Raw genomic sequence first — 24,596 nt, forward strand, 5'->3', positions numbered from 1 at the left:
GAAATCTATCTATGCTTTTGGAAAATGTCACTTTATTTTAAAACAATTAAAAAATTTACTTTATATGGTAAAATAACATGAATGTAAATGATATGAACCTTTGAGGTCTTATATTATAGGACTAGCATTTATACTAGTCCGACCCAACGGCCCCAGCTTGTCTGGCAAAACAGCTGTAGGACGTCAGAGTAATCTCGGACTACATTTATACCTGTGAAAGGGATGATGTCTGTATGAATGAATTTTTTAAATGTGTGCCAACGATTGAAAAGTTATGGTCAGTCAAAGACAGTACATCTATGCTTCATTAAGGGAGCTACCATTTCATTTTTATGGGGGGGGGGGGGGGGGGCTAGAATGAAAAATTTTGTCCTTCTTTTTTTTTTAGCTGTAATCTCTGTCCTGCTTTTTTACTTTTCACTCTGTTCGGTCCTGCCTTTTTTTTGTTTTTTTTTAGTTTATTCTGATTTTTTTTACCTAAATTGTCGTCCTAACTTTTTTTTTTGCAAGTGTCTCATCTTGCCTTTTTTTTTTACTCAAAACACCTGTCCTGCCTATTTTTTCAAATTTCATCCTAGCCCCCCCCATAAAAATCAAATGGTAGCTCCCTAATACTTGATATGAGGACGAAGTCCAAAAAATAAATTGATTTACTATTTTTTAGTATTTACTTAAATGAACTCAAAAACGTTGTCCTCAGTATCTGATGTACAGTAGTTGTAGTTTGTTTATGTAATTTATACGTGTTTCTCATTTCTCGTTTTTTATATGGATTGAACCTTTGGTTTTCCCGTTTGAATGGTTTTACACTAGTAATTTTGGGGCCCTTTATAGCTTTTTGTTGGTGTTAGCCAAGGCTCCGTGTTGAAGGCCGTACATTGACCTACAATGGTTTACTTTTATAAATTGTTATTTGGATGGAGAGTTGTCTCATTGGCACCTGAGACTACTATATACCGTGTTATAGATTAGTAGTCTCAGTTTTCTACATTTGAAAATGCCTGTACCAAGTCAGGAATATGACAGTTCTTGTCCATTCGTTTTTGATGCGTTTTGTTATTTGATTTTGCCATGTGATTATGGACTTTCCGAATTGATTTTCCTCTGAGTTCAGTATTTTTGTGATTTTACTTTTTGGCACTCACACCACATCTTCCTATTTCTATTGTAAATACTCTAAAACATATCAAAATTATCTCCCCTTGACCACTGATTCTTTCCTCATGCATCTGAATTATTATTTTATTATTTTATGATTCTTTAATCACTCTGTAATGTTTATGTCATGTTGTAATTAATGTTATGCTCTCAATGGGCCCTTTAATTTGGAAAATAAAAATATTGTATTGTATTGTATTGTATTGTAGGTTTTCGATTCTGTTCATGTATTACAACAGTTTTTTTTCAGTGGTTTGTCTTTAATTTGCAATAAATTCGCCAAATTCTATGTTTTTTTTTCGATTTTTTGGGCTGATATTTTTTTTTTTTTACAATTTTCCGGAAAAAAACAGAATTTCCACGTCTTTGGCTTTAACTTTTATACACTTTATTTCGATTTTTCGCCCCAAATAAGGGCGCCTTTCTTTTTGCATCCTTCTTTAGTACAAGAAAGTGTAAAGGTATTTATGTAGCTTGTTGTCTTTCTACCTGCATGAATAGCTATCATTATTATAATCTAAATTTGTAGTAAACTGGGACGATGCAAAAATGAAAGTGCCAAACGGAAGGGATATCCCATATATTGCGTCATAAGTTGCATTCTGGGATATTTACGTGGCATCACAGGAGATTTCTCGTGTGTGGATTTGACAACTGGAAATATTCAACGTCATTCCGTTGTCTGTGGAAGTAAGTATTCCAAAATATAAATTAAAAATGATTTGTTTGATATTCATAATATATTTGTTAAGTGAAAGACACCACTCAAGTTTTGTACTGTAAATAATTGAGACTTGTGAGCACTGGCTTCTGAAACTGACAGTACCAGATATTTTGTTCTAACATATTTTAACAAGTATAGTTCGTTTACAGTACTCTAATTGTTGTTCGAAATATCTATTTACACAGAGAATGAAAGAAAAATTTTCAACCAAGTAAGTAAATTGGGGATATTTTCTGTACACTTTATATTTTTATGTCAATCTTTTTCTATCAGTCACCTGGAGATTATAAACATTTACAGTAATGTACAATCTGATTGAAAATTATGTATACTGTGTCCAAACTTTATTGAATCTGACACTGCTGTGGTTTTGACTGTATTGAAGAAGTTTTGTAATGATTAACACACAACTCTTTTCAAATATTTGGAAACTAAGCTGGATTAGGATATCATACCAAAATGCAAAATGGAGCTTCGTCATATTCTTATAACATGTAATATAAGGCAGACATTACCTGTGAAAGGGGACGAAGTCTGTATAAATTATTTCTGTTTAAATCAAACATATTTTAACTTCAAAATCTGTTAAATAAGAAACTGAAATACCGTAACGTTTCCGATTTTGGTTCTGTTGTTAGGGATTTTAGTTGTGACACTATTTTAGTTATGACGTTATTTTAGTTATGGAGTTATGTTAGTTATGACATCATATTGAATGTAAACAAAGAAACGCTATCATCAAGTAACTTTTTTTTTTTTCATATCAAAGAATAATTAAAAATGAAATTGTTATTGTGTTCCTTCCTATATTTTACTGGACTGATAAATATATATTTCACTCAAAGTCTCATGACAAAGGAGACCGGAAAAGGGAGGTAAATTGCTGTGCAAATGCGGGAATCGAAGAAAAGTGACCAAAAAAAAAGTTAGCGATTTTGAGTTCATTAGTACTAGTAATGAAAAATTTGGGAAATTTTCCTGATTTAAAAAAAAAATAATGTTTTTTATTGATTTTTCTACTGTAATAGGGGACTTTATATGCAAAGCATTTACACAGGATCAGTATTTTAACCTTTTTAGTCAGATTGCACATTATATTATGGGACATACATCTACCATCTTAGACCAACCAAAACTTTTACATTGTTGGCAAACATTGCTTAAGATTCAGTGATCTCTCCAGGAACTTGATTATAGCTCCAGGGTACCGTGATGAAGCTGACTAGATTTTATAACAGAGTCACAGTGTTACAAATGTGGTGATGTAATTTTTTTGGGAAAGTCTGAAACACTGCCTTTTCAAATCCAATGGTGCTATTTGAAAATACTGAGTTTGGAATTAAATTCTGGAAAAGTGATGGCAGCTATACATTTGTAAAGCTTACTATTTTATAATTGGTTAATTTTTTTTTGAAATATATAACTCCTTTTGCTGTATTCTTCATAAATTTAACACCTAAGAGTATTAAAGACCAAATGTACATGTATATTAAATTTTATATGTTGACTCTAAAATAAATTGAATTTGACAGAATACAGGATGTGATCATGACTGACCTTCATATAGAATTACATCATAAAAGTTAAACCATTCTATTTTAAAGAATTGAAGGTGAAATCAAATTTATGTTGTACAATGTATTATTGTACTAAAACCTACTTTACTTTCTTTGTGGTAAATGCTAAATAAAAATTTTGATAACACTAAATTCATAGTTTTTAGTTGTGAATGTTAATTTATTTTGTAACGTTTTGTTTTTCAACATTTTAAACTTGTTTCTTTATTGATAGAGCCAGCATGGCAACATATCAAGAATTCATTCAACAAAATGAAGATCGTGATGGAACAAGATTTAGTTGGAATGTTTGGCCATCTAGTCGGATAGAGGCTACACGTATGGTTATACCATTAGGATGTTTATTGACCCCTATTAAAGAGAGAGCAGACTTGCCACCTATACAGTATGATCCAGTATTATGTACAAGACCAGCATGTAGAGCTATACTTAATCCATTCTGGTAAATATGATAGATATTCAGCTTTTATTTTTGCACAAAGAGTTATCACGGCTTATGTACATGTACTGACATAGTGGATTTAAATTTTAAAACAATATACAGTCCTGATGTTTTGTAGTGGCATGTCACTTAATGTTCATCATTATCATGAATGTATGGATAAGATTTAATTTGCCATAATAGAAAACTGAAAATCTGAAAAATGTGAAACATTCATGGAAGTGTTAAGCAAATTTCTATGCTATGAAATACAATATAAACATTATCTTTTTTCATTTATACAGTGGCTAACATCCTAGCAATATTTTTTATGTAGATGTTCACATAATTTTTCATGTCATTTCAGCCAAGTGGATTACAGAGCAAAGATTTGGGCATGTAACTTCTGTTTCCAAAGGAACCCTGTAAGTTGACTTCTACATTGTGAAAAAAGAAATCACATTGAATGATACTAGTGTGTCAATACATTTTTTTTAAAACAAAATCCCAATTCGCATCTTAACAACAGGCATTTTTGGTTTACTAAATCAGACTCCGTGTACAGTATATCAGCTTACACATGTATAAGTAAGAATTAGATGTACTTTAGAACACTTTCTATTTGTATGATAGGGAAAAAAACAAAGGATATATGACACAATATCAGTACATGAACAGACACAGTTTGACTTTGTGATCTATAGGGACTTAGTCTATGTAAAAACATTAAAACCTGTTCGATTAGCGAATAACCATAACATTTTATACACTTTTGTTATTAATGTATTTTATTTCAGTTTCCTCCACAATATGCAGCCATCTCAGAACAACATCAACCTGCAGAAATAATTCCTCAGTTTTCTACATTAGAATACACAATTACTGTAAGTATATCATTTTGTGTATTACATGTGTGAATCACATGGAACCGCTTTATTATTACTGTTTAACTTACAAATTATCAATATCTAAGTAACAATTGAATTTATTAATCACTTTAAACCATTCAATCATCGACCATTTGCAAAGAGCAAAACTGAAATATAATAGCTTGATTATGAAATAAGTTGCTACAACATTTGACATTATCAATTCTTAATTTTTTACCAGTTAAAAGATTGGTCAAGAAATTTTAAAGGTTATTGCACATCAAAATAGGATTTCATGTTTAACATTTCTGAAAAATAGTGGTAAACCTAGATGATATGGCATTTGTTCAGATACTCATTCAAAATGCTGCCATATATTTCAAAAATTGTTCTGTAAAATTCATCCTAAAAAAGGTTTTGTTGGAAATGAAAGTAAATGTAGGGTTGGTTTACATTTTATTGATCATTACAGAGAGCCCAATGTCACCCACCTGTTTTTCTAATTGTATTGGATACATGTATGGAAGAGGAAGATTTACAAGCTGTAAAGGTAAAGTTTATTTAAGGTCAACATATAAGAGTTGTCATGCAGGATATGCTACATATTTAAAATCATATTCATATGATTACACAAACAACAGTCCATTCTTTCAAACTTTTTCTGTGATGATATTATTTACTTTCCTTTTCCGATAAAAAAAAGAAGACAATATAATTTAAAAAATGTTCAGTCAACAATTACAAAAATGTTATGTTTTTATCAAATGCTTTAAGTATGCTATGTTTGTTAAATCAATAGTTAGCTAGGTTGTCTCTGATAAGATATGACACTTCCTTTCACAAGACTCTTTTTATTACAGGAATCATTGCAAATGTCCCTGAGTTTATTACCACAGAATGCTTTGATAGGATTGATAACCTACGGTAAAATGGTACAAGTTCATGAACTAGGATGTGAAGGATGTTCAAAAAGTTATGTCTTCAGAGGAACCAAAGATTTAAATGCCAAACAAATCCAGGTAAAATTTCTCAAAAATATAAAATTGAGAAAGGAAATGGGTGGGGAATGTGTCAAAGAGACAACAACCCAACCAAAGAGCAGAAAACAGCCTAAGGCGACCAATGGGTCTTAAACAAAGCAAGAAAATTAATGGATACACCATGCAATCTTGGGTTGAAAATATTTCACAAGATATAAAATTCACACAACATTTGCAAAACACTTTATTAACATTGAATTCTGACATTTATAATTGGTTATGACCATGGCTATACAGTGATGTATAATGTACTAACTTTTTGTTGCGGTAATCAGATTCTATCAATATACATGTAGATACAAGTCATTTAATGAATAATAGTAATTTACCTTATTGTGTATTTTGAAATTTTACAGTTACCTGTCACACCAACTTAGGAAGACTCAGTCAAAAATAACATTTTACTTAAACTAAATTAATCATCTTATTTTAAAAAAATAGATATTAAAGGTACACGAATTAGTCAAAATTCATCTATCTTAACTCATGATGAACTTGTAATTTTGCTTTAAGGATATGCTTGGCATTGGCAAAGGAGCCGCTCCTGCACAACAACAGAGAGGGGGAGGAGGAGGACCACAGGGACCCCAGCAACATCAGCTTCCTTCAAATAGGTAGGAGGGAACAATTATTAAAAACACAGATATATGAGAGTCTAGGAATTAAGTGCGATAGTCAACTACATAAACTTCAAGTTTGAAAGGGTTACTATAGTAGTGGTTGGGCTTGTTTGAAATAAATTCTGTAAAAAAACAAATAACATTTTGAATGTATAAAGAAATTATTGTATCATAATTTTAAATAATGTAATTTCAGGGGGGAAATTCATCTGTTTCAAAGTTATATGTGAGTTACTTCCAACTGCTGTGTGAATGTAGTAAGTTTAAAAATGTTAAACACTCCCTTTTTCAATGAAAAGAATGAAGTTAAACTCACTGAAAAAAATAAGTATATTCTTAAATCTGAATTTCAGATTTTTACAGCCAGTCCATAAATGTGATATGAACTTAACAGATTTATTAGGAGAACTACAAAGAGATCCATGGCCTGTAACACAAGGCAAACGTTCACTTAGGGCTACTGGTGTAGCTTTGTCAATAGCTGTAGGACTCTTAGAGGTATGTAAGCTATAGTCCATGCTTTTTTAAACCTATAAAAATGGCAAGCATTTCAGTATTCTTTACTGCCATTTTCGTGATATAAATAATAGCACATCATTTATTGACTGACCTAAAATTTTAGAAGTAGCTTTGTATTAGTAAATAAATACATGTTTTATTTTTTAGATCTATCTATATCACATGTCCAGTTTGTACTATTAAATATTATTAAGTAATATGTATTTGTCAAGTCCACATGGTTGATTTTGTTTTTTTTAATGTCGCAAAAAATATATATTCGAAATGTTTCTTGATTATAGTTACATTAAAATTGAGAATGGAAATGGGGAATATGTTAGAGAAAACAACCTGACCCAAGAGCAAATAAGGTCACCAATTGGCCTTCAACACAGAGAGAAAATCCTGCAACCCAGAAGCAGGCTTCAGCTGGCCTCTGAACAAAAATGTGTGCTAGTTCAGTGAAAATGGACATCATACTTAACTCCAAAACATATAAATGAATTAAAATTTAAAAACATACAAAACTATCAAAGGCCATTGAGACTGACTTGGAACTTGTCTATTTTCAATCTTATTTATATGCATTACTTAGCTGGATAATAAGATAAATCTTAGATTAATTAAAATACTTCATACTTGATATATACCTTTTTTCAGTGTACCTTCCCAAACACAGGAGCTAGAATAATGTTATTTTGTGGTGGACCATGTACACAAGGACCTGGTATGGTTGTTGATGATGAACTTAAACACCCTATCAGATCACATCATGATATAGAGAAAGACAATGTAAAATATATGAAGAAAGCAATGAAGGTATGTTTGTTTTAAAATTTATGTCACAGAAAATTTACTTAATGTTTTAAACATCAATCTTTCATTTTAAGTGTATGCAAGAGATCACATCTTGTATAAATACAAAAACATTTGCAATATCATAAAAACATATTTACATGTACATCATAGAATTTGTAAGGGCTGGTTGGGATTTAAGGAGGGTTTTTGCATTTTCTAAAGAATTTTGTAGAATTAAAGTTCATATAATGGGTAGTTGGGGTCTAACATAAGCAGTGTACCTGGCTCCTGTCCACCCATGTGTTTAGATTTAGAACAGCCCTAACTAACTTTAAATTTGATGTTGCTTTTGCATGCCAATATCAAGAATTTTAGTTTGGTTTGGGTTTTGTTCATAAAAAAATTATCGAAAGAATCAATTAAATATGGCAAAAATATATATGCGTGTCATTTATAAAAAGAAACATTTAGCATATATCAATTAAAGGGATATGACAATACAAAACAATACATAACTCCAGCAAACTTTACAACATGATTCACTAATAGATTACAGATACTCTCTAATAGAAACTTGTTTTGATGTATAACGAAACCCTGTTCATTATGATTGTAACAACATATAGTTTAAGTGATTGAAAAATAAAAGATATTTTGTATTATTTGTTTGTTATCAGCACTATGAGGCCTTGGCTAACAGATCAGCAAACAATGGACATATTGTAGATATATACTCCTGTGCTTTAGATCAGACAGGTCTACATGAGATGAAGTTTTGTCCTAGATATACTGGGTAAGTATACACTAATTTAAAAAGTATAAACTGTTAAAGTATTCAAGATTTTTCTATTGCAAGAAATAATATGAGGCAGGGATTACCTGTTAATGGGAACGAAGTCTGTATGAATTATTTTTATTTAATTCAAACATGTTAATAAAAGAAACGGAAATACCGTAACGTTTCCGATTTTATTTCTATTGTTGTGACGTTATTTGAGTTATGATGTCATATTCAATGTAAACAAAGAAACACTGTCATCAGGTTACATTTTTATACGACCGCAAAAATTTTAATTTTTCGTCGTATATTGCTATCACGTTGGCGTCGTCGTCCGAATACTTTTAGTTTTCGCACTCTAACTTTAGTAAAAGTGAATAGAAATCTATGAAATTTTGACACAAGGTTTATGACTACAAAAGGAAGGTTGGGATTGATTTTGGGAGTTTTGATCCCAACATTTTAGGAATTAGGGGCCAAAAAAGCGCCCAAATAAGCATTTTCTTGGTTTTCGCACAATAACTTAAGTTTAAGTAAATAGAAATCTATGAAATTTTGACACAAGGTTTATGACCACAAAAGGAAGATTGGGATTGATTTTGGGAGTTTTGGTTCTAACAGTTTAGGAATTAGGGGCCAAAAAAGGGCCCAAATAAGCATTATTCTTGGTTTTCGCACAATAACTTTAGTTTAAGTAAATAGAAATCTATGAAATTTAAACACAAGGTTTATGACCACTAAAGGAAGGTTGGGTTTGATTTTGGGAGTTTTGGTCCCAACAGTTTAGGAATAAGGGGCCCAAAGGGTCCAAAATTGAACTTAGTTTGATTTCATCAAAAATTGAATAATTGGGGTTTTTTGATATGCCGAATCTAACTGTGTATGTAGATTCTTAATTTTTGGTCCCGTTTTCAAATTGGTCTACATTAAGTTCCAAAGGGTCCAAAATTAAACTTAGTTTGATTTTGACAAAAATTGAATCCTTGGGGTTCTTTGATATGCTGAATCTAAAAATGTACTTAGATTTTTGATTATTGGCCCAGTTTTCAAGTTGGTCCAAATCGGGTCCAAATTAAGCTTTGTTTGATTTCATCAAAAATTGAATAATTGGGGTTCTTTGATATGCCAAATCTTACTGTGTATGTAGATTCTTAATTTTTAGTCCCGTTTTCAAATTGGTCTACATTAAAGTCCAAAGGGTCTAAAATTAAACTAAGTTTGATTTTAACAAAAATTGAATTCTTGAGCTTTTTTGATATGCTGAATCTAAACATGTACTTAGATTTTTGATTATGGGCCCAGTTTTCAAGTTGGTTCAAATCAGGATCCAAAATTATTATATTAAGTATTGTGCAATAGCAAGAAATTTTCAATTGCACAGTATTCAGCAATAGCAAGAAATCTTCAATTGCACAGTATTGTGCAATAGCAAGAAATTTTCAATTGCACAGTATTGCGCAATAGCAAGAAATCTTCAATTGCACAGTATTGTGCAATAGCAAATATATTCAATTGCACAGTATTGCGCAATAGCAAGAAATATCTAATTGCACAATATTGTGCAATAGCAAGAAATTTTCAATTGATTGGAGTTATCTTTCTTTGTCCAGAATAGTAGTTGAATCAACTTAAATCATTGTTTTATACAATATACAATGTATATTCACTTTTACTACCAACTGATAAATTAAAACAGTCTTTACCATTCAGTGATAACAAGCACCTTTTGTTACATTTTAATATTTTATGATGTATTTAAATGAGTAGTTATTGTTGCAAACTCCATTAGAAATTTGAATTGAGATCAGTTTTGGAAAAAGGGAAAGGGGGATGTGAAAAAAAAAATGGGGGGGGGGGGGGGGTTAAATTTTTCTCATTTCAGATTTCATGAATAAAAAGGAAATTTCTTCAAACATTTTTTTGAGAGGATTAATATTCAACAGCATAGTGAATTGCTCAAAGGAAAAAAAAGTATTTTAAGTTCATTAGACCACATTCATTCTGTGTCAGAAACCTATGCTGTGTCAACTATTTAATCACAATCCAAATTTAGAGCTGAATCCAGCTTGAATGTTGTGTCCATACTTGCCCCAACCGTTCAAGGTTCAACCTCTGCGGTGGTATAAAGCTGCACCCTGCGGAGCATCTGGTTTCATATCAAACAATTATTAAAAATTAATTGGTATTGAGTTCCTTCCTTATATTTAGTAAACTGATAAATATTTATATTATTCAAAGTCTCATGCCAACAAGACCGGAAAAGGAAGTAGATTTCTGCGCAAATGCGGGGATTTAAAAAAGTCTGAAAAAAAGTTAATGATTTTGAGTTCATTAGTAGAAGAAAAATTTCAGGAAATTTCCCAAATTTTTTTTTTTTATTTTTTTTTTTTTTTTTTTATTTTTCTACCGTTATTGGGGACTTCGTCCCCATATCAACTTACTTTGATTTTAAAATTTGGTCTTTTTGTTGTTGTATTTTTGTTTGGGCTATTTGTAATTAAAAGTAATCAGACTTGCTGTTATTGATTGAGTTAAAGCTTAAACAGCTCAATTAACTTTATTTCGTTCTTTATATTTTAGAGGTCACATGGTAATGGGTGATTCTTTTAATTCATCCATGTTTAAACAGACTTTTCAAAGGGTATTTTCAAAAGATGGTAAACAAGAATTCAAAATGGGCTTTGGTGCAACAGTAGAAGTCAAGGTAAATGTATAGAAATAAGTATCTGTTGAATGAGCTAGTTAAAAACTAAATTTTGTCGTTCTAGATATTTTAGATTGTTCTGTATTGAAATCTATAAATAACCCTGTTCTTTATGCATGAAGGCAACAGTTATTCTTAATGCAAGGGAATATTTGAAGTCAAATAAGTACCCCTCCAACTGATGGTAGCTTTATAATATTTCTCTTGCAGCAAATATTTAAAGCTCTTTTCATAATGCTAGCAAGACAAAGGTTTGGTTTACTTGCTTGCTTTGTTGGTAAAAATGTTTGCTCAAGCATTGTTATTAAGATTGACTTCTGCAACATAAGTAGGCAGAGTTAAACTACATGTTAAGGTAAATTTGATTATTTTTATAATGTCCAATTAAATTTGAATATAATGTATACAAGTTTCATATTGTTTTCATACAACAAATAATTTATTGTTTTCATATGTCAATCTTCATTACAATGCTTAAGCGAACATTGATACAAAAAAAGCAAGCACCCCAAACAAACCTTTGTCTTGCTAGCATTATGATAAGGACTGTAATGCTTTGAAGTTTAATTTTTAAAGTAATGATCTATTTATATTCTTGCAAAATTACAACAGTAGAGTTTATCACTGTACTTCAATGTCACAGCTTAAATTATTTTTGTTTTTCAGACATCGAAAGAGCTTAAAGTATCTGGAGCTATTGGTCCATGTGTATCTTTAGGTGTTAAAGGGACATCTGTGTCTGATACAGAAATGGGACTTGGTGGTACATCGCAATGGAAGTTATGTGGACTTTATCCAAACCTTACTCTAGCATTCTTTTTTGAAGTGGTTAACCAAGTAAGTTAATAATTTTACTTTAAATGAATGAATAGGGCATTTTTACTACTCTTTTATTGTTGCAGAAATAAATTGAAAGAGATAGTGTAAAGAAAATAGTTTTTAAATTTTGCTTAGTTAATATTTATATTGGTGTTGACTGTCAAAAGAAGTTGTAGAGTTTGCAATGTGTTTATAAGAAATATGTTACAAGTGATAATATGTCTATAAACAAAACTGGCATTGAAACAATTTATTTAAGTTTTCATGACTGTTTTTTTGTATGAAATTTAGAATTGTTAGTTAGCTACATATCAAGTTGTTCTTAATAAATTTAATGGACAAGAAACTTTGTTTTTTATGCTTGTTGAGATATCCTTATGGAGTTTAAAACAGAAAAATGTTATTGAAAATATCAATAGCCTTATATTCTAAATGTTATGTGTTTCAGCACAATGCTCCTATACCACAAGGAGGTAGAGGATATATACAGTTTATAACACAGTATCAGCATTCTAGTGGTCAGAGACGGATACGGGTATCAACAGTAGCTAGGAAGTAAGTGTACATGTAAGAATAAATTATCACTTTCATACATAGAACTTGGTCATATACTATTGTTAGCATGATTAAAACAAAAAACCTGTAAGAACAATATGGGATGTTTGCATGTCAGCAGAGATTGAGATTTGACAAATTTTATGATTAATTACATTGCACATTCATATTTCCTGACAAACCTGCAAGCAGAACAACCAACTTTGGTTTAAAATGATGTCTTAGAAAATCTGCAATGGATGAATATTTGAGTAACATTATATCATTCCAATGTATTGAAAATGTTAGTGCTATTCATGCTGTTTGTATAAAAACAGGTTTTTGGTAAACTGACTTTTATCAATTTATATTAAGTTGAAAGCTCTTATGATATGCATTCACTCACATCTAATTAATTATTAAACCTTGATTACAGTTGGGCAGATGCTAGTGCCAATATACAACATATATCTGCTGGCTTTGACCAAGAGGCATCAGCAGTATTAATGGCAAGGTTAGCAGTGTTCAGAGCAGAAACTGATGATGGTCCTGATGTTCTTAGATGGTTAGATAGAATGTTAATTAGGCTGGTAAGTTCTTTAAACAGTCTCTTTCTGTCTAGCTTTGTTATCTCATTTGAATGTTAAATCAACAAAACATGAAATGTTCTTTAAAGTCTATAGGAAACTTAAAAGAATTGTCAGCAAAAAAACTTTTTTTACATAGAACAACATTTTTTTAAGCTGTTAATCAGTATTATAATGAAGTAATTGTAAATTCAAATTACTTTTAAAACAAATAATTAATGTAATTTTTTATTCATTTTCAGTGCCAGAAATTTGGTGAATACCACAAAGATGATCCAAACTCATTCAGATTTTCAGAAAACTTTTCATTATATCCACAATTTATGTTTCATTTACGAAGATCACAGTTTTTACAAGTTTTCAATAATAGCCCTGATGAAACGTCATATTACAGGTAAATGTTAAAAAAAATTATTACCTTTTATTTAATTATGACAGGTTTTGAAATATCAGCATTATATTTTAATGGGATTATTGTGTGAAATGATTTTTAATGTTTGAATTGATACTTCATGATAATTTTTAAAAAGAATATCATACAATGATAATATTGTAGATTGACCTAGCATTAAGGAACATTGTCTAAACTAAATGCATAAATGCATATTTTTATTTTTGGACACCTAGAAATATAACAACTATAATCTTGTAATGAAATAAGACTTAACTTTAAAAGACAAATTACATATAAAAATATGTTTATGTTTTAGACATATGCTGAATATAGAAGATTTAACACAGTCATTGATAATGATACAGCCAATATTATATGCCTACTCATTTAGTGGTACACCAGAGGTAAGGTTTATAGTTAAATATGATTGAATGACAAAGGTCGAATACAAATGGATCCTTGTCAATGCAGAAAAATAATCAAAGTTTAGGTTTCTGTTCAAAAGCCTTTGCATACTTTAACAAAATTGCTTCATAACTCAGCTATATTTCTGGGAATCCCTAAGCAACAATTTCAATTAGAATTCACAATTGTATGCCCCGCTGTAGCAGTTGGAGCATTAAGTTTTAACCTTGTCCGTACATCACAAAATTTGGTTTCCGTTCTCTAACTTTAGTTTGCCTCAACTAAAAGTTATGAAACTTATACACAATGCTTATTACCACAAAACACAGGTCAAGTTTAAATTTTGGTGGCAAAGACACATTACGTCACTTTTACAGTTCAAGAGTTATGCCCTTTTACAAAAGGAAAAATTGCTGTTCTAAAAATATAAATGTGTCATTTTTAAAATCTTCTTTGAAAATTGAAGTTATCTTTCTTTGTACAGAATGTAAGTTGAATCAACTACAACCAATGCTTTATACAATGTAATATTCAATTTTACTTCCCACTAATAGATTAAAGCAATCTTTACCATTCTAGGGTTATGCCCCTTTAAAAATAAAAAAAAAAATGCTTTTTTTGTTTCCGTTCTCTAACTAAGGTTTGTCTCTGACAACTAAATTTAATGAAATGTATATACATTTCTTACTACCATTAATCTCCGTTTTTTTTTTCAAATTTTGTCAGCATCACTGGGGGCATCACCTGTGTCCCTATGGACACATTCCCCATTTATTTTAATTTTATGGAGAATAAGATATTCCCATTGATGATATATTCTGAATGTTATTACTTTTGAAACTGTATTCTCTATTGATAGACATATCCATATACAAAGATACAATTATGTTGTCTTATTTTCTTCCTTTTTTATTATAAAAAATGCAAGGCTTGTTTGAAGTTGATATACACAAATTGGGTATTGTTTCTGGTATTGCAAGCTATCATTCTTCTTAGATACCTAAAAATACCTTAAAATGGTTAGCTCTTCAGATGAGTTATTCTTATATTTTGAATTTAGGCTGTTATATTGCTGAATTGCTGAATTATTGTATTATATGTAATATTATTATGATTTCAGCCTGTATTATTAGATACCAGCAGTATACAACCAGATAGGATATTACTAATGGACACATTTTTCCAGATAGTTATCTATCATGGTGCTGTAAGTATTCTTTAACAGGTATAAATTTCTTGGATTTTAAAGCTTTTGATTATTACCCCCTTTACTTGGCTCAATTCTTTTATCCATACCTAATTATTCTAATCAAGATAAGATTTCCTTTTATAAATGTCTTTCTGCTTTTAAGCTTATAATACATATCATTATCCCCAATGATGTATCCCATTAAATGTGTAGAAGTAAGCTTAATTGTTTTGTAAATTAATATTAAAACTTCTTTAAATTGTAAGTCATAATAAAAGTAGACTTCTAAAATAATAATTAATTGGTATTTATAAATATTATTTTAGACTATACATGAATGGAGAAAACAAGGATACCAAGAACAACCAGAGTATGAAAATTTTAAACAGTTACTGCATGCTCCAGTAGATGATGCACAAGAAATATTACAGACTAGATTTCCAATGCCTAGATATATAGATACTGAACATGAAGGATCACAGGTAAATTCATTATCCTTATATTTACAACCTGACTTGTTAATTCCATTTATATAACGTTATTTCAACAAAATGAACTGACTAAATAGACAAACCAAATTACTAAACTTAAGGGGGTTCGCGGGTCTAAATCATTTATATAGGATTTCTCTATATTTTTCTATAAATGAACTTTATCTTATAGTTAATAGAAAATTAAAATAAAAAAGTGGGGTCACCGTTCATTTGCGCTCACAATCTGCCTTCGAAAGAAGCATACATTTTTGTAAAGGTGGTTGAAGTAATAGGAGAAATATAGGTATTATCGAAATAAAAAAAGAAATTTATTACAGAAATCGCTCAAATTTTACAATAATTTAGTTTAAGTACAGCTTATATGGAAATTATATTAAAAAATATATGTCACCGATGAGTTAACAAAGATATATCAATTTTAAAGCCAAAAAAGGGCATTTTTCCACCAAAGGGAGATAATTTGGAACTTTTTCAATGATGTACACATTTTAAATGTCATCTGGGGCCAACACGAATTGATTGTTTTTGAATGATTTTTGTACCATATGATAAAGTAACAACTACAAAAGGTAATAAATAAAATTTGTAGTGAAAAACAAATATTTAATTTTTTCTGAAATTTTTATACCCTCGAGCCTCCTTAATATGTATATGAATATGAACAAGCTCTGGTAATATATTTATTGTTATATGGTTTTGATTTGATATGGAAATATTATAATTATGGAAACACAATTTGATTCAATATGACTTGTAATTTTACAGATATATTTTAGAACTAGAAATATCATTAAAATGGTATGTCCATAAATGCTATATACTTTATATTTCTTATTCCAGGCCAGGTTTTTATTATCAAGAGTAAATCCCTCACAGACACATAATACTGCTTTTGGCTGGGGACAGGTAGGTTACACTAATATGACTTTGGTACATTTGATTTTGCCATATTTAATTTACTACAATGAATTCATACTCACCAAACATATTTTACATACAAACTATAACTTTATGCACAAATATAGCCAGCATTCTTATTTGCTTGCTTTATCTTAATTTAAGGAAAGTTTTGTTTTGTTAAGCTTTTTAATACCTAATGTGTTATGATAGATAATTGAATGATACTAAGATAAGAACTTACAATTATGAAGAACTTTGCGCCAACATAAGGCTAAACATGTATAGCCATCATTAATAACTATTTGATTCAATGCATGGATTCCCACATTTCTGTTATTGCATTGCAATCTTTGAACCCTTTTTACTAATCATTTATTTTCAATTCTAGTCCACAGCAGGAGGGGTGTGTATATTTGTCATAAACATTTTACAAGGGGAAATAACTCAATGTTGTCTAAACAATTGCATGTTAGAAAATCCCATTAATATTATTCATGACACAAAACCAACTCACATGTTTCTCTTTAGTACTGTTGATTCATGGATAACAATTTTTGGGGATTGAGGAAAAATTGTATTTTTCATGAATATTTGATTTGTGGTTTGCCCTAGAGCCTAATGAAACTTTGTTGAAGTTTTACATTTGTGGTTTATCTTTTCCCACAAAGGCCATGAAAATTGGTACAAGAAATAACAATAAATCAACAGTATGCTGAAGTTTAGTGATTTCTTTAACATGTGAAACTTGTTAATAAATCAATTAAATATTTTAACTGGAATATCTCCAGTTAGAAATTATTGATTTGTATTCCTTCATTTAACAATAAATGTTTGTTATGATGAGGAGAGGGGAAAGATAAATCTATATATATATATATAAAATATGTTTTTAAAACAGCTCTCCATAAAAACAAACCATCATATAATCTTGAGAATGTAAACTGTTTCCAGCATTATAGGATAAAATTGAGACTATGTGAATATCTTTGAATCATAATGAAACAAGAGGCATAACTTGACTACCTGTTAGGATCTCACACTGTCAGCTGATAAAGCTGTTGCCCAATGCATTGAAACAATTGTGTTTCCTCTGAACATCTTTATTAACAGATTCACACAACTTTATTATTACTATTTATTATTATTCCCTTTACTATGCTTACCCCTGTATTAACATGCACCATTATTTATGACAGATAATATCATTTGGAGGTGGTAGTTCAGAGGTAGTAATTGTTATTTATTATTATTGGGTGATAGTTACCAACAACATTTATGACAAAAATAATGCATGAATTTTTTTAAAAGTTTATTTAGAAGAAAAGGCTCTGTTACAGGACTTTTGCCAACAACAAAAAACAAACTTAAAAATGAAATATTCAACATGAAGCGAATTCTAAAAATTCTATATTTAAAAAGAAAAAGTTGCAACAGGGTGTGTTTAGCAAAAATAACAACTTTTACACAAAATTTTCTAAGCATTGTTCTTATGCAGCTTTACCTGAAATGAAAATTATAAGATACACAATTTCGTTCAATGTTCAACAATTCCAATTTTAAATTCATGATATTATTTCTTAATTTTAAAGGAACTTATAATGACCTTTTGCCCACAAAGAAAAAAAAAAAATAAGCTGACCACATAAACTGGAAAAATGAAACTACTCTTAATTCTTTGATTGCCTAGCTGAATGCTGATTTTAACTTGAATAAGTCCATATAGGCCATTATTAACTATGGAACTGATTGATTTGTCATTTACTGACTACAGTGCATGTATTGAATATTTTTATCATTAAAACCTAATCAAATAACTATAATAAAATTTGAACTGTCCAATCGCATAGAAAAGAAACAACTTAAACTGTTTCTTTACAGGCGTAGTAACCATGATAATGTTATTTTAGAAATATGATTGATTGCATGTTACTATATGGAATGTAAATGAATGTTTTGTAAATGTGCTTGGTCATGGGTTGTCTGTGTGTATTGAATATATGGTTCTGTTCATTCCACTCAAAAATACATGTACTTGTTTAATACTTTCTCAAAGTTTTTCTTATCACAACAATAACAAACAATAAAAGAATACATACTGGTAATTAAAAAAGAGGAAATTAAAAGATCCTTTAATATTATAAAATAATGCTGTTTTTTACCATACCAACACTTAAATATCATTCATAATTGCTTCAGAATGAGTTTCAGTTTAGATTTTAACAATATTTTTATGCCCCACCTACGATAGTAGAGGGGCATTATGTTTTCTGGTCTGTGGCTCCGTTCGTCCGTCCGTCCATCTGTGGTTCCGTTCGTCCGTCCAGGTTAAAGTTTTTGGTCAAGGTAGTTTTTGATGAAGCTGAAGTCCAATCAACTTGAAACTTAGTACACCTGTTGCTTATGAGATGATCTTTCTAATTTTTAAGCCAAATTAGACTTTTGACCCCAATTTCACGGTCCACTGAACATAGAAAATGAAAGTGGGAGTTTCAGGTTAAAGTTTTTGGTCAAGGTAGTTTTTGATGAAGCTGAAGTCCAATCAACTTGAAACTTAGTACACTTGTTGCTTATGATATGATCTTTCTAATTTTAATGCCAAATTAGATAATTACCCAATTTCACGGTCCATGGAACATGGAAAAGGATAGTGCAAGTGGGGCATCCGTGTACTTTAGACACATTCTTGTTTTTTATAATTTAGCATAAACAGTTTGTATCATGATTTTGCATGACGTGTCTGAACTATTGTTTTTTTTCAGTTGACACTAAATATGTAAATAAGTCTGCATGCAGATTTTTAGCTATTTATTAAAGGATAGATTAATTGTGTCAGTTCAAAGGTCAAAAATGCTATACTGCTTATAATTTTTTTTTTTTTTTTCCAATCAAGAACTGAAGCAAAAATAGAAAATAACAACTAGGATGAACAACACTCAAAGATACATACAATAATAACATAGTTGAAATGAAATAGACCAGAACTACGTAGCCCACTTGGCCACAGAAACCCTATCTCAGTTTTGCTGCTGTTCCACCCCTGACACCAAACTTAAAAAAAGAAAACACATCACACATCTGTGACCACAGTAATAGAGATTTTCTTCAAACAGCTTCTTATTTTAATTTTTTCAGGATGGTGCTGCAGCAGCCGTACTTACAGACGATGTCAGCTTACAAGTATTTATGGAACATCTCAAGAAATTAGCTGTATCTAGCTCTTCTTGATGACGATGCTTGTATAAACTTTGAACTTTGAATATCATTATGAGGTCATGACCAGTAACCACCAGGACATAAGAGACCAATAAGCATGTTGTGATAAGAAATGTTAATATTTGTTGGACGTTTTAATGCAAAATACAAAATTTAAATTACTTATTTAAGATGCAACATGTGTGCATGCTGACTGTGTGACAGGTTGTTTATATGAACTAATAAGAAGAATACAAGGAACTGATGGTTGTATGTTGTTATAATAGAGTTAATGTGTTGTAGACTATTTCAAGTACAGATATTTTCATTGTTCTATTTTAAAGTTAAAATATTTTAAAATGAAAATATTGGAATGAAGCAAGTTTAACTTCTAATTCTGGAAATTTATGAATATTAGCAAGCACATCAAATGTATTAAAAATGTATTTCAGTAGTAATTCATATGACATGTTTACTCTTGTAAACAGAATTAGATAAACTTTTAAAATTTCTTGTGACATTGTGTGAATGTGTTCAATACTCAATATTTGAAGAAAGTATCAAGAACTGTTTCAATAAAACTAATTGTAAAAATGTTAGAATGAAGTATTAAGTGCTGTTTCATTTGTTTATAAACATCATTTGTCTATAGTGCCATTATTTATGTCTTTTATGAAAAATTAAGTCTAGTTGATGTTAATGAATCAGCACCATTTTATCATTGATGAAAATAAAATATTTAAATAACCAAACTTATGCATATTGTCTTATTTCATCATAGAAATATCATATGTGGAATGGAAGTTTAGAATGAACTGTCAAAGATAAAGAAATGATCAGGATGAAAACAAAGCAGAATTGAGCACTTGCTTCTGTAAAGAGGGGAGCAATACCTTTTTGTGTTAACCTGTTATGGTCCTTTTCAAGGTGTTGTTAACTGTTATTTGAGCTCAATTTAAGCTGTTAAGTTTTCAACCCACTTTGTTAACTGTTATCAGCATTTTTGCATTTTTTGTTAACTGTTTTTGCCAAAATCGAGGTGTTGTTAACATGTTAATGGACCCCCATATTGACCCCTAAATGAAGGTGCTCCATAATAGCTCACCTGGCCTAAAGGGCCATGGCAGCCATTGTTACCACTTTATTCCTTTTTAAAGATCTTCTTTTCTGAACTTCATTTCATGGATTGGTGATCAAAGTTTAAGTTTAGTGGTCAAGTCCATATCTCAGATACTATTAGAATTAGTTCAGCTATATTTGGCGTATGCAATAATTGTTAGGTGAACATGTCCTACTGGCAAGTTACATCTGACCTTGATCTCAATTTCATGGTTCAAAGAACAAAGCTTAGTTTTTGTGGTTTGGTCTTTTTCTATATTTTACAAGCAATATGTATGGAATGATAAAAAGGTGTACATTTTTGCCTGGCAGGGTTCATATGACCTTGACCTCATATTCGTGGTTCATATGTCAATTTTTTGTTTGATCTGTTTCTCAGGTGCTCTATTTGGTGGATGGAATAATTGTAATGTGTACATGTCTGTCTGGCATGAAGATTGTGACCTCATTTTCATAGAACATTGATAATACAAAGTTTTTGTGACACTTGTAGTAACACATTCATATTACAGACTTCTAAAATGATTTAAATGATGAGTTAAACCGGCATGTACACTCATGTTACCAATCTTTATGTTTTTGCAGAAACTTTGATAGACCTGGCAAGAGAAACTTTAGATTGTAAAATGTAACTCAACAAACTAAGACCAACAAATAATTTAACATGACCAAAATCATCAAATGATCCCTTATAGAAGTTGTTGCTTTTGAAAGATGACTTTTAAAATCTCGTATTTTAAATCTTTTGCATTAACTATGATGAACAGATAGAATCTTTTAAAAGTAAAAAATAATGAGCAAAGAAAGACCTAAAAATAAGGTAAATAACCAAACTTTTCAATTGTCCCCTATTTATGAGCTATATTGCCCTTTAAAAAGATATTTGTTGAAGAAAGCTCGACATAGGGATAGTGATCCAGCGGCGGCGGCGTTAGCTAACTTCTTAAAAACTTTATATTTTAGAAGGTAGAAGACCTGGATGCTTCATACTTTGCATATGGATGTCTCATGTTACGAAGTTTCTGTCAGTCAAATGTTCAAAGTCCTTGACCTCATTTTCATGGTTCAGTTACTACTTGAAAAAAAAGTTAAGACTTTTTATGTCTTTTATTATAAGTAATTGGATAACTAAATTTGGTATGTGCATACCATGCAAGGTCCTCATGCCCTTGTATTTTAGTGCATGGAAGGACTGTAAGGTGTACATGTCCAACTGGCAGGTGTCATCTGACCTTTACCTCATTTTCATGGTTCAGTGGTTATAGTTCAGATTTTGTGTTCTGGTCTGTTTTTCTTATACTGTATGCAATAGGTCTACTATATTTAGTGTATGGAATGATTGTAAGGTGTACATGTCTAGCTTGTAGGTGTCATCTGACCTTGACCTCATTTTCATGGTTCAACGATTGTATTTAAGTTTGTGTGTTTTGGTCTGTTATTCATATACTGTATGCAATAGGTCTACCATATTTGGTATATGGAATAATTGTAAGATGTACATGTCTAGCTGGCAGGTGTCATCAGACCTTGACCTCATTTTCATGGTTCAGTGGTTTAAGTAAAGTTTTCGAGTTTTGGTCTTTTTATGCCCCACCTACGATAGTAGAGGGGCATTATGTTTTCTGGTCTGTGCGTCCGTCCGTCTGTCTGTTCGTCCGTCCGTCTGTTCGTTCGTCCGTCCGTCTGTCCCGCTTCAGGTTAAAGTTTTTGGTCAAGGTAGTTTTTGATGAAGTTTAAGTCCAATCAACTTGAAACTTAGTATACATGTGCCCTATGATATGATCTTTCTAATTTAAATGCCAAATTAGAGTTTTGACCCCAATTTTACGGTTCACTGAACATAGAAAATGATAGTGCAAATTTCAGGTTAAAGTTTTTGGCTTCAGGTTAAAGTTTTTGGTCAAGGTAGTTTTTGATGAAGTTGAAGTCCAATCAACTTGAAACTTAGTATACATGTGCCCTATGATATGATCTTTCTAATTTAAATGCCAAATTAGAGTTTTGACCCCAATTTTACGGTTCACTGAACATAGAAAATGATAGTGCAAATTTCAGGTTAAAGTTTTTGGTCAAGGTAGTTTTTGATAAAGTAGAAGTCCAATCAACTTGAAACTTAGTATACATGTGCCCTATGATATGATCTTTCTAATTTAAATGCCAAATTAGAGTTTTGACCCCAATTTTACGGTTCACTGAACATAGAAAATGATAGTGCAAATTTCAGGTTAAAGTTTTTGGCTTCAGGTTAAAGTTTTTGGTCAAGGTAGTTTTTGATGAAGTTGAAGTCCAATCAACTTGAAACTTAGTATACATGTGCCCTATGATATGATCTTTCTAATTTAAATGCCAAATTAGAGTTTTGACCCCAATTTTACGGTTCACTGAACATAGAAAATGATAGTGCAAATTTCAGGTTAAAGTTTTTGGCTTCAGGTTAAAGTTTTTGGTCAAGGTAGTTTTTGATGAAGTTGAAGTCCAATCAACTTGAAACTTAGTATACATGTGCCCTATGATATGATCTTTCTAATTTAAATGCCAAATTAGAGTTTTGACCCCAATTTTACGGTTCACTGAACATAGAAAATGATAGTGCAAATTTCAGGTTAAAGTTTTTGGCTTCAGGTTAAAGTTTTTGGTCAAGGTAGTTTTTGATGAAGTTGAAGTCCAATCAACTTGAAACTTAGTATACATGTGCCCTATGATATGATCTTTCTAATTTAAATGCCAAATTAGAGTTTTGACCCCAATTTTACGGTTCACTGAACATAGAAAATGATAGTGCAAATTTCAGGTTAAAGTTTTTGGCTTCAGGTTAAAGTTTTTGGTCAAGGTAGTTTTTGATGAAGTTGAAGTCCAATCAACTTGAAACTTAGTATACATGTGCCCTATGATATGATCTTTCTAATTTAAATGCCAAATTAGAGTTTTGACCCCAATTTTACGGTTCACTGAACATAGAAAATGATAGTGCAAATTTCAGGTTAAAGTTTTTGGTCAAGGTAGTTTTTGATAAAGTAGAAGTCCAATCAACTTGAAACTTAGTATACATGTGCCCTATGATATGATCTTTCTAATTTAAATGCCAAATTAGAGTTTTGACCCCAATTTTACGGTTCACTGAACATAGAAAATGATAGTGCAAATTTCAGGTTAAAGTTTTTGGCTTCAGGTTAAAGTTTTTGGTCAAGGTAGTTTTTGATGAAGTTGAAGTCCAATCAACTTGAAACTTAGTATACATGTGCCCTATGATATGATCTTTCTAATTTAAATGCCAAATTAGAGTTTTGACCCCAATTTTACGGTTCACTGAACATAGAAAATGATAGTGCAAATTTCAGGTTAAAGTTTTTGGTCAAGGTAGTTTTTGATAAAGTAGAAGTCCAATCAACTTGAAACTTAGTATACATGTGCCCTATGATATGATCTTTCTAATTTAAATGCCAAATTAGAGTTTTGACCCCAATTTTACGGTTCACTGAACATAGAAAATGATAGTGCAAATTTCAGGTTAAAGTTTTTGGCTTCAGGTTAAAGTTTTTGGTCAAGGTAGTTTTTGATGAAGTTGAAGTCCAATCAACTTGAAACTTAGTATACATGTGCCCTATGATATGATCTTTCTAATTTAAATGCCAAATTAGAGTTTTGACCCCAATTTTACGGTTCACTGAACATAGAAAATGATAGTGCAAATTTCAGGTTAAAGTTTTTGGCTTCAGGTTAAAGTTTTTGGTCAAGGTAGTTTTTGATGAAGTTGAAGTCCAATCAACTTGAAACTT

At 30.7% G+C, this 24,596-nt stretch overlaps 2 protein-coding genes across 7 annotated transcripts in view; one reads left to right on the top strand and one right to left on the bottom strand.

Annotated features, from left to right (window-relative positions):
- LOC143068133 (threonine aspartase 1-like) overlaps window positions 1-1,768 on the bottom strand; it is a 16,238-nt gene extending 14,470 nt beyond the window's left edge. The window contains exon 1 of one of the 2 annotated variants that reach the window (XM_076241940.1): window positions 1,648-1,768. In XM_076241940.1, the coding sequence (XP_076098055.1) occupies window positions 1,648-1,666 (19 nt within the window). In that variant the 5' untranslated portion in view covers window positions 1,667-1,768. The remainder of the gene's footprint in view (window positions 1-1,647) is intronic. The other variant, XM_076241941.1, reaches the window with a different exon arrangement.
- On the top strand, window positions 1,702-20,453 carry LOC143068131 (protein transport protein Sec23A-like). 5 transcript variants are annotated; one of them, XM_076241937.1, is made up of 22 exons: window positions 1,702-1,848; window positions 3,674-3,901; window positions 4,248-4,305; window positions 4,678-4,764; window positions 5,222-5,299; window positions 5,610-5,768; window positions 6,303-6,403; window positions 6,763-6,907; window positions 7,568-7,726; window positions 8,383-8,498; window positions 11,064-11,187; window positions 11,854-12,024; window positions 12,455-12,561; window positions 12,977-13,130; window positions 13,370-13,521; window positions 13,838-13,925; window positions 15,047-15,133; window positions 15,442-15,597; window positions 16,450-16,515; window positions 16,898-16,912; window positions 17,706-17,735; window positions 19,642-20,453. In XM_076241937.1, the coding sequence occupies exons 2-22, from the start codon at window positions 3,681-3,683 to the stop codon at window positions 19,732-19,734; spliced, it is 2,367 nt and encodes a 788-aa protein (XP_076098052.1). In that variant the 5' UTR covers window positions 1,702-1,848; window positions 3,674-3,680; the 3' UTR covers window positions 19,735-20,453. The 5 variants fall into 5 exon arrangements, with proteins under 5 accessions (XP_076098052.1, XP_076098050.1, XP_076098053.1 ...); XM_076241935.1 differs by lacking the exon at window positions 1,702-1,848 and adding an exon at window positions 1,966-2,093; XM_076241938.1 differs by lacking the exons at window positions 1,702-1,848; window positions 17,706-17,735 and adding an exon at window positions 1,966-2,093.
- The last annotated feature ends 4,143 nt before the right edge of the window (window positions 20,454-24,596 follow it).

Source organism: Mytilus galloprovincialis, chromosome 3 (assembly GCF_965363235.1).
Source record: "Mytilus galloprovincialis chromosome 3, xbMytGall1.hap1.1, whole genome shotgun sequence".
Taxonomy (NCBI): domain Eukaryota; kingdom Metazoa; phylum Mollusca; class Bivalvia; order Mytilida; family Mytilidae; genus Mytilus; species Mytilus galloprovincialis.

Coding starts and splice junctions, on each gene's coding strand:
- LOC143068131 (XM_076241935.1), top strand. CDS start 2,071: ATGAAAGAAAAATTTTCAACCAA. Junction 2,094..3,673: donor AAAGAAAAATTTTCAACCAA/GTAAGTAAATTG, acceptor CTTTATTGATAG/AGCCAGCATGGCAACATATC. Junction 8,499..11,063: donor TTTTGTCCTAGATATACTGG/GTAAGTATACAC, acceptor TTTATATTTTAG/AGGTCACATGGTAATGGGTG.